The 11,017-nt window shown below is 42.1% G+C and overlaps 1 protein-coding gene across 2 annotated transcripts in view; it reads right to left on the reverse strand.

The window, feature by feature from the left end:
- The window catches only part of nr3c2 (nuclear receptor subfamily 3, group C, member 2), a 77,660-nt gene extending 69,796 nt beyond the window's left edge, over positions 1-7,864 (reverse strand). For both annotated transcript variants that reach the window (XM_080837351.1, XM_080837350.1), the window contains exons 1-2: positions 7,579-7,864; positions 3,550-5,438 (exon numbers count right to left, since the gene is read on the reverse strand). In XM_080837351.1, coding sequence (XP_080693477.1) covers positions 3,550-5,408 — 1,859 coding nt within the window. In that variant the 5' untranslated portion in view covers positions 5,409-5,438; positions 7,579-7,864. The remainder of the gene's footprint in view (positions 1-3,549; positions 5,439-7,578) is intronic.
- Between the last annotated feature and the right edge of the window lie 3,153 nt (positions 7,865-11,017).

Consider the following 11,017-nt stretch of genomic DNA (forward strand, 5'->3'; position numbering starts at 1 on the left):
CTAAAGCTGCAAAAAGACTCAACTGTGCCAGTTCTGACCATTTTACTGAATACATCTGGTCCAAAACAAAACATCTAATATAATCATCATACATACATTCAAATACACATTTCAGTAGATGGCATGTGTGTAACAGTGAATACCCTGTGCCATGCTGAACACTGGAATACAGGTCACCTCGTTTCAGGACAGTGATATCCTCTACTAATTGGAGAAACTGGACTGTAATACACTCAGAGCAAAACAAGATTTCAAATAAGCAAAACATAAAAGAAAGGAGTAATCCAGCACACAAAAGTAGGTCATTTTCCTAATCATTCCAGTTTTTCATCATTTTGCTGCAATCTCATTATGCTGCTGTATGTTCGTAAGTGTGAATGGACTCACAAGGCTGAATTCCACCACAGCACTGAGAGGAGACTTAAACCTCCTCCACCATGTGTTTTATGCCTTTTCATGGTGACTCCCCTGGAGTTCATCACATTTGTTCAATGCAACTTTAATGGCATACAGCACAGGAAAATCTCCAGTGGAAATGTCAACCTCAGTACAGTAGTTGGCCACCTACAGCAAACTCCTCTGTTGAAAGCCCCAACCACTTAGCAGGAGCATTCAGGGCAGGGGGATTCCTAGCTCTTTCTTCCTCATCTAGGGTTTCCTTCAAGCCTTACACATAACTGCCTTGGAATCGACGGTAAAACATAAGAGTGATCCAGAATCACCCAATGAACCTACAGTCACATACTCACATAAAGTAACTCCTGAGAGATGAGACGAGAAGAGAAGAGACGAGACGAGACGAGACGAGAAGATAACGATATAAACGTTCACTGCTGATCAGTATAAGTAAATATCAATGTTTTTAGTAAGTGCTTAACTTTTTAAACATTTACAACAGGAAGGGATAAATGCAAATATCAAAGACCTGGTAACTGCGCATATATGAGGGAGAAAATAAAAAAATCAGGACAAGAGAATAATGAGAAAACCACAGAAAAAGAAAATGGAGAGAATATTATATGTGAGAAAAATGTAAGGAAAGGAGCAGAGAGAGATAGGTGGTCAGAGAGTGAGAAAGAGTGAAAGAGAGAGAGCTGCATATAAGGTGAACAGTGTTGAGATGTAAGCTGCGAGGCTCGTGCAGGGCACTGGGCCACCCTGCCTCTGACCGTCATTCAGTGTGTCACGCAGCTAAGCTGGATCTCATTAGTACTGCCATGGCACTCATCCCGTCAACATCACCCCGTCCCCGGACATATGGGTCGCCTTCAAGGTAACTGCCATATCATTCCCTCTGCATGGCTCGTTATCCCTCCTTTTCTTATCTCTCTCTCTCCCTCTCTCTTCCATCTCTCTATCTCCCTACACACACACAAACACACACACACACACACACACACACACACACACACACACACACACACACACACACTCACACACAGGACCTCCTCCTCTGAAAGGCACACACACACACACACACTCACATTTCCACTACACCGGTTATTGATTTAAAACCTTGGTGAAGTCATGCAAGCATTAAAAGAAAAACAATAGAATTTATTGCATGAAATACCCATGGGCTAATTATTTTATGGTTGGGCTTTGAACAAAAGTAAAATTGGTTCCTTTTGATCATAAGGCAGCATTGTTAGGTAGTGGGGGAGCAGCTGAAAAGACCAAATACATACAGTAACTAAATAAATAAATAAATATGGATGATTTTAGTAAACATAAGACAGGGTCAATCAAGGCAAAGGTGCTACAGGAGGGATTTAAAACTGAAGACAGACTTCAATGTCCATGACTGCATGAGCGCTATGCTTTCTTTCAGGCTCATACTAAAATTCAGGCCAGCCAGGTAACATTAATATTTATATCTAGTCTTTCCCATTTGACTATAAATTGTGAATGTAAATAATTTACTCAATCCCTCTTGAAGCCAATCAATAGGGAGCACTTAATTATGAATATAGCTGAAAGTATGAAGTCTTGACTGTATAAAATGCAATGCTATAGTTTTGATTGTATGGTATGTAGTCGCATAAAACCAAATTGCATGGTAAATCTAGAACACCACAATACCTCTCAGAATCAGAATCAGAATCTTTCACACAAAAACTAAATGAATGCTACAGAAGTAGTGAGCTGTAATACTTTGGACATCCCATTCAAAATAAACGTATGATGGAATATGGCTAAATATACAGCGATCAATTGCGGTTGACAATGTCAAAACTGAGTAGGAGGATATCAGTTACAGTATATCATCCTGTTCACAGCAGGCTGGAACTGCCCAATCCGAGAATAGCAGCAAATAAAAACATTCCATCAAGGGGACCAATAATCACAATTATTGGACCTAAGCAAACATCTGACTCTTATCAAGTTTTGTTCATCAGGGGGGATATGGTTTATGGCTTTGTTTAATGCTTCCTGCACTATGGGAGCACATAAAAAAGTGATGCAACCAGGAAATTTACAATCTGCTGTGCATTCATTTATGGCCCTCAATGGCTAATGGGCATTTAATTAAGACTGGGGTTAGACACACTATATTCAAAAGAAATCAGACAGGCAGCAAATAATAGGTAATCCCGACCACCTCCAACACTTGGAGTCTTATCTTTCGAGAAATTGTGAATAAACCACCATTTTCCCTGGTTGGCGTTGGGTTACGTAAGAGGTTCACATAATTTCACTGAAATAGCACAGTTATTGGAAAGTTTATAGCCCTGTTGTTTAGTTTTTATTTCCATGGATTTTAATTCATTTAGTTACTTTCTCATGCAACTAGGTCATTTAACTGGACTGGCTGGAACACAACTGTGTCAAAGTTAGGGGGTGCCAGTGCCTTTTTGCCAACAACAGACAAAATGGAAATGCTGTTTTCTTTTTTCTAACGTTTCTTTTTGTTTGACGGTTCCACCCACATTGCTCTATATTCGACTGTTCATTTACTGACCACAGTACATGACAGGGATCATTAGTCAGTTGTTTTGTTGCCAGAGAATAGCCATGGCCTCAATGAGGACAAGATATTTGCATTGCACAAGGCCGTCTTGATAAGAACACACTAAATGTTGTTTTAGTACACATAACATTTCTGATAAGATGTCAACTTCACCTGCCTGCTACAGTAGAGTGGAGGGGTGTGTCACATTGTGAGCATAGTCTACTAAACTGTACTTAAACAATGACCTGGACTCTATCCCTCAGTTCATGCTGTCTGAGCCAAAGACAGCCCCACCTGTGTGTTACACAACTCGCATAATCTCCACTGTTGTTATTTGTCCATTATCACAAAGCAGTATTTAAATGCACTTCTGCACTGACTTACTTAAACAGCTTTAATGCATCATTGGCGTTCAGGTTATCCTCATTATACGTGTGCACACTCAAATCCTGCAGGTCACCTTTTGCTCCCACAGCCTATTCCCCATTAAGGCTGTGAAGCAGTGGATGCACTAATGCCTAGATATGATCCTCAAACAGAAATCTATTCCACACTCAACATGCATTGCACTTTGTTTCATGCACCATCCTTCTTACCTGGACATGTCAGTGATGCAGTTCTGACCTGGATAACCCTCTCCTCTTGAGGACAGTACCCCCTGTGGCATTCCCGGCCGCGATTTCCACGATTCCATCAGAGCCGTGACCGGGGAGATCAGATTCATTAACGGGTTTGTCTGGTCCCTCATGTCATGCCGTGCAAACGACATTGTTCCTTGTGCTCCTATCTGGTAGTGAAACGAGTGCCCTCCGGAGTTAACGCCGACGATGGCGGATGTTGGCCCGTTGCTGCAGTTCTCAGGGTAGTAGCTGCCATCGTTGGCTTCCTGCTTTATACCCTTGGTCAGGCTGTTGCTGGGGAACACACCTGGCTCATAGTTGCCATTGAGAGAGGAAATGGGTGGTCCCAAAATCCCAGAGAGACTATACTCATCAATATTATCCCTCAAGGATAAGTATGTGGTCTCTGAGGCAGGAAAGAGGCCCAGAGAGTGCTGGTGCTGGTGCTGGTGTGGCTCACCATAATGTTGGTTTAAACAGATATCCTCCTTATTGGGCTCACTTTTGATGTGGGCCACAAATGGGGGGTTTGCAACATTGCAACACTTCTTCCCGCCAGAACCGAGACACATGCTTCTGAAGTCTGGATCCGGCTCGTTCTTGATATACTTCACCATTCCCATCTGGTCCAGGCCCACACTGTACATCTCCCCGTCTATGTTTTCCACTTTTGGGAACTCGAAGGCTTTGAAGTCACTGCTCTCTTGTCTCTCTGGACTGTGAGTGTCACTCTGAACCAGGCCGAGTCCACTAGGTGGGCTAGAGACAGGAAACCCAGACGAGGGGGCATTTCTAGGGCTCGCCACAGCCATGGTGACCCCTGATGGTGGGCTGGACATGGACGGTCTAGCAGTACAGCAGCTTCCCGTGGGGCTGGAGACAGATGACCTCATGTTGGTACTGCAGGAGGGTGGTGAGCGGACACTGCCCATGCTCTGAGGGCTGGACAGGGGCGAGCGCATCACATTCAGAGGACTTCCTAGAGGCGATCCCACTGTGCTTGACTCAATGGGGCTACAGGTTGAAGAGCTCCTACGATGGACTTGGGTACCCAGGCTTGGAACACCGCTCCCAGCAGCAGCAGGGTTGACTGGGCTCCCGATGGATGAACAGCCAGTGCCAAAATATGTTGGGCTGGTGGTGGAGGTCACCATTTGGACTCCCGTTGGACTGGAGATGGAGGATTGGGTTGGTGAGCTGGCGAAGAGAGCGGTTGCCAGGGCGGAGGAGGAAGCCCCCGAGCTGCACTCGGTTTGAGTAGTGCTGGGGATCTGAGACCCTGCTGCAAATGACCCAGGAGGAGGACCTTTCATTTTGGGGCTCCCTGAGGAGCTGGCCTGGCTGTCCTCCAGCACCCCTCGCCCACCGGCGGCCGGGTACAGTTTCCCAGGGCTGCACTGGCCACACTGGGCACCCTGCTGCTGCGCACTGAACCCAAAATCTGCTTCCCTGGCCGCGTTCATGTACAGACCCATAGACTCAGCCACAGTCTTGGAGAGCTCCTTGGAGTCGGTCTCGGACTTGCGGCCGCTATTTAGGCCAAACGGGGGGAAGGCAAAGTGTTGGTTCTGGTTCTGGTTCTGTGAGACACGGACCATGGGCTGTCGCTCCTGCTCTGCTCTCTTTATGCTGTTCTCCTTGCAGGCAGCAGCTGTGGCAGTGGCAGCGTTGGAGGAAGCAGAGCCGTTGACGTTCACGATGTCCATGAGGACGTCACTGCTGCTCAGACAGCCCTCCTCTGCACTGCAGCAAAGCTCCATACCACTGGGCACCTGAGCCCATCTGTTCTCTGTGTTGCTTCCTTCGAAGAAACTTTGGTATCTTTTGGTCTCCATAACTGGATCATTGATGCACCCAGCGGACCTCTAGGAAGAATAAAGAGGTTGGTGGAAAACAGGAAAAACATTCTAGGGTAAAACAAACAAAGCCCTAACACACAGATTTATGATACTGCTGTTTCTTCATTTGTATGTGGTCTGGTAAAAAGGTAAGAATATGCACACTGAGAGAGGTATGTTGAATGCAGCCTCGAGTCATTACATGTAAGTATTACGGCACTGTTAATTAAACATTGAGATCATATTGAGTAAATGAATTAAGTTAGTGAGATATTTCCTGACATACCATCTGTCATGCAGACACAGTCGGTAGAGTTAGATTGTTATTGTATGATAGATAAATATTACTGACTCCTGAAGCATATTCTAAATTTAAAATGGAAAATAGTAGCTGAATAAAATCAATAAAAATCAGTGGTGTGCTGTGTGTGTGTGTGTGTGTGTGTGTGTGTGTGTGTGTGTGTGTGTGTGTGTGTGTGTGTGTGTGTGTGTGTGTGTGTGTGTGTGTGTGTGTTTTAGGTGGTGCTGTAGGTCTCGAAAGTCTTGTTTACGGCCTGTATGTGTCAGTGGGAAATACGGAGACTCGAGAAAGCACGACTGCCGAGGAAGGAGGGGCTGGGCTGAGACTTGATCCGACTGACACAAGATGATCCGGGTGCCACAAGCCTTTCCCTCTACTGTAGCCCGAGTCTGTATTTGCGCTGAGTAACCACAAAACTTGACTGAAAGAACTTGGATAGTTACGGCGCAGACTTTCCACAAAGTTACTGTAAATTCTGTAAAACGTGTACGTGCCAGGGAGGAATTAACCACGACGAAAATATGTATTATACACGTTTGACTGGACTTGCTCCTATTGTTTTAATTTCTTTGTTGAGTTGTGACTTGTTTCAGCACATACGATACCATTTTTATAACATTATATAAATCCCAGTCAAAATGACAGTACGGCTTTAAAATACGTGACGTATCCTGTACCGTTCTTTGGGCTCCCGAACTCAGGCAAGCGACCATTGGACAAGAGGAGACACACTGTCGCTAGAAGTTTATCATGTCAGGCGCGGATTGGTCCGGCTACTTTGTCACTCCAACATTTATTAGCTTTGCAGCCACAACATTGCTGCGACATCACTTGAAATTCTAAATATCGAGAATTGTTTAGCAAAACATCGTATCAAACTTTTGGAAACAAATCAGAGGGTGGGCATTTAATAAAACCACTGCTTTTTAGTGCAGACCTATCCAAAAAGACAGCGATGTTTATTACACGAATGTTGGCATGTCAACACAACTTTTTGTATCCTTTCAAGTCAACCTAGTTATTTGTGCTACGCGAAAACATTATGCATTGCAAACATCTTTATCATAGTCTGTCTTTATGTTAGCAAAAGCTGACTAGGAGAGACTTCATCCAACATAAAGCATGTATTACAAGCTTATTTTAACGTTAATTCCTTCGAAATCCCAGTGCATTTAACGTGCCATTTACACTGCGTTTACACCCTCAAAATATGCGTAATTACCAAAAAGTTAATCGGTGCGTTGACACATGTAGGTTGTCGCAAGTTACAAATTAGTAAAACAAAGACAGCGCGGACATACGCCTAGCAATGACAACATCATGGAAGAAGCATACGGAACTCTCAACATGTAGGATACTAACGCGCCAATGCTTTGACATGAAAATAACATTTTGCTAAACTGCTGTGAAAGAAATCATTAACTTAACTTCAGTCTTGTTACTTGCCCAAGTAGATGAACACTGCACATGGATGCTATTTCACAAGACCATTTCTTACACACACAACTAGCTTTTCATTCGTTAAACGAGATAACAGTAGGCTATTTCTGACCCTAGCATATTATTATCATCATTATTACCACTGTCATCACCATCACGACGCGAAATCTAGTTATAAGAATGTTATTGGTGTTAGTGATAGGTTCAGATTTTAAATGCCCCCTTAGCTTTAATTAAAATATTGTTTTCCACGTAGCCTAGAAGCCGAATCGCACACCAGATGACATTACAACTTTGATAGAAATCGGTTTGGAACTCTGTTTTACAAAGTACCGTTAAACTGATGTCGCAGTTAATAATATAGCTAATTTAGCTTACATTTAAAAGTCGACAATGCTCCTTGGACCAATGCTCTTAAGTCCTTACCTTTATTACGACATCCAGTTTCGGTTGGTGACTGTGTTGCTGGGTAGCAATAATCCAAGAGATGTAGAAATAGACAAAACAAGCCAATAAGTATTTCTTCCTCACACTATCCACAAGGTTACGACTGTTATTTACTCTTGACGTGCATCCAGTAGTTTCAGTCTGACAGCTGAGCGCAGAAGTACTCGCAGCTGCCTATTTCACTCGCAATCCTTACCAACACAACGCTTTTGACATTTCAGTCGACAGTGCCAGTGCACATGGTCTTTCAGCTATTTTCCGATAATGAACATGGTCAGAAATTTGTAATTTTTCTAGCTTCCCGACAGTGGACTGATCAAAACAGCTAAGCAGTCGGACTGACTTGCAAAGCAACGTCATACTGCTCATGAACCCTCCTACTGCAACGAGTGCAATAGGAACTCGGGAGGGGGGAATGCGCTCGACCGTTGGCTGCGCGCTCAGGTACGTTGTTACGACCGTGAAGTAGGGCACGGTATTTTAATTACGCAGGTGTTAATCCAGACATATAGGACAGTGCTACCCAAGTCCATATTTTGATTAAGTACAATTGTGCATGGAAGAGCCTTTTCCAAATCGGAAGGGGAAAGTTTTGTGTCAGGTGCGACAGACTAGCCTACTTAAAAATTAAAATTGAATAAATCAGAATTAGGATTATAATTACAATAATAATTTTAAAAAAAATGTATTGAGCTAATATATTTATCCAATAAGGCTAGGCCCATAATGGCTATGTTGATTCAATAAGTAGATCTTCAAAGACGAATACTTTTTCATAAACGGAAGACCACACCAGAGAGTTCACCTTTAGCCTAAGGTTGACATGCTTCTAATAATCGGCCTACTCTCTTACAAAACAGTGGAAGCATTTAAACTGTTGTCCACGCTCCACACCCGTTTTATAAGATCTACAAACGCACAATATTTGCTGCAGTTTTTTTCTTCTTTCAAAAGTGCTATGCAGTCTGATGTAGCCTGATGCCCATTTTGAGCAGAACACCAGTGTTCAAATAGTATTTTTTGTTTGTTTGTTTTGTTTTTGTAGACACAGCGCTGTAATATTTTGCATTGCATTTGGTGTTGCTATAAGGCAACAATTACGTAGCTTATACTGTGTTTATATTGCACTGTTATGGTAAGCTAATGAAAAATGATGAATGTCGCAGAAGGGCAAACATTCACCCACCAGGTGGCGTTATATTTCTATGACCGCCCTGATTAAGACTTTCGAGTGTTTTCTTTCAACTGTCCAAATGTCCAATCTGTTCAGGGGTTTAATGGGTTTGTATTCTAAATGCATATACGGTATAAACTTGTCTTTCCTGGATTCTGGGCTTAAAAAAGGAGAACTTTGCTGGCCACTGGAGACTGAGCTTTTCCTCAACAGTGCAAAAGAATGATGACAAATATGGTAGTAAAATATGCATCACCTTAACTAAGAGAGTTAACAGTAGCTTGGACACACCCTACACTCCTAAATGCTTTTTAGTTTGTATGCTTGGCCTCCTACTTAAAAAAGGAACACATTTACTTTCAAGGCAGATATTACTGTAGGTCAACATCAACTGTGTTACTCCCTCAGACATAATTCTGGTCACACTGAGATTTAACAAAGCAAAGACTGCCAAGTGTATGTTTTGATCTGCCAATGTTTACTGTTACAAGAAAAATGCATCTTCATTGGCTTTGAAGGAGTCTTGTGAAGTTGAGATGTGAACTCAAACCCAGAATTAAATATCTGAAATATTCTAATTTACTTTAGAAATAACAGGATAACAGGAACGTGTGAAAACAAATACCTTCACTTGGTGAAACCAGAAAGTCTTGTTCACTTGATCAGTTGTCTTAAATGCTCAAGGATTTGATGACTGAGGGACTTCTAAGGAATCAAATTAATACAATTTTCTGGAAGGTAAGTGTGTGTATGTGTGTGTGTGACTGAGAGAGAGAGTGAGTGAGTGAGTGAGTGAGAGAGCGATATAGTGAGTGAGGAAGCAGGAAGGGATGAAGGAAACGTATCAGTAAATCTCCACACATTACATATTCATTGTGTTCACTGTTTTCAGCTTCAAACATCTTTCACAGATATTGATCCTCTGGAAATGTTATACCGTGAATTCTCAATGTAAGCCTTAAATATCTGGAAAAAAACATTTGACGCTCAATGCACTGGCTATTATCACCTGTTCACATTGAAGTCAGTGTTGTGAGACACTGTGCTAAACTGAGGGCAGAATAGGTCTCAGCGTGTAAACACATGACATATCTCTATCTTCAGAGCTTACAACACATGACATTTCTACTGGGTCTAATAAAAACAGATAGGGTCCTATTTCCTAGTTTAGGCTTAAACCATCAGTTAAAGGTGTAGAATAATGTTTGAACAGGCACACACAGCAAGAAGCAACTCACAGTCTAATCAGCCTGTGCTTATGTGACATATGTAATACCTGTAGATTGCCTACAGAGTTCACACCACACAAAGCAATAAGTCGTATTCATTTATTGGGATTGTCAACAAATAGCAAATTAATGGACAACATTAGAATCCATTTGTGTAGCCCATCATACAGGATTTACAAGACTGATACAACTGGCAGTAGCTGTGTCTGTTTGTGTTGTTCCTGGCCATGCATGCCTTGCCACTGACCCTACACAACCAATCAAACAAGGCAGGCTTGCTTAACATATCATAGCATTACTTAAATCACATGTACTATTTGTAAAATGAAAATAAATATGCCTGTGTCCAAATGTATTTGCTAAAAAAATCTAAATCTGAAAATCTAGCTGGGGGACCAAACTAAAAACTCTGTAAGGGGCCCCAAATTCTTAGCTGTGGCCATGCCACTTACTCACACACGCTAGATATTAAAGAACATATAATTAAGCAATATAGCACGAGTGGGAGTGGGGTAGGTAAGGGATAATCCCACGGGTGGTGTTCGGCCGTAGCTACCGAGGCCGAACATCGCGGAGTGATTTATTATTAGCTGTGAAAAGTCCAAAACTGTTGGTATGTTGACGGATAATCCAACTCATGGAACGTCTCTCAATCAGAAACAGCTAAATAACGCGATAGAACCCAAATGTTTTATAAGACCTCATATACACAGCAAAACATATATTCAAAGTCGTATACAGCCGCAAAAAAAATTAAGAGACCACTTCAAAATTATCAGTTTCTCTGGTTTTACTATTTATTGGTATGTGTTGAAGTAAAATGTACATTTTTGTTTTATTCTATAACCTACTGGCAACATTCCTACCAAATTTCAAATAAAAATATTGTCATTTAGATCATTTATTTGCAGAAAAATGACAATTGGTCAAAATAGCAAAAAAGATGCAGTGTCTTCAGATCTCGAATAATGCAAAGAAAACAAGCTCATATTCATTTTTAAACTACACAATACTA

The sequence above is a fragment of the Sprattus sprattus genome (genome assembly GCF_963457725.1).
Source record: "Sprattus sprattus genome assembly, chromosome: 4".
NCBI classification, from domain to species: domain Eukaryota; kingdom Metazoa; phylum Chordata; class Actinopteri; order Clupeiformes; family Clupeidae; genus Sprattus; species Sprattus sprattus.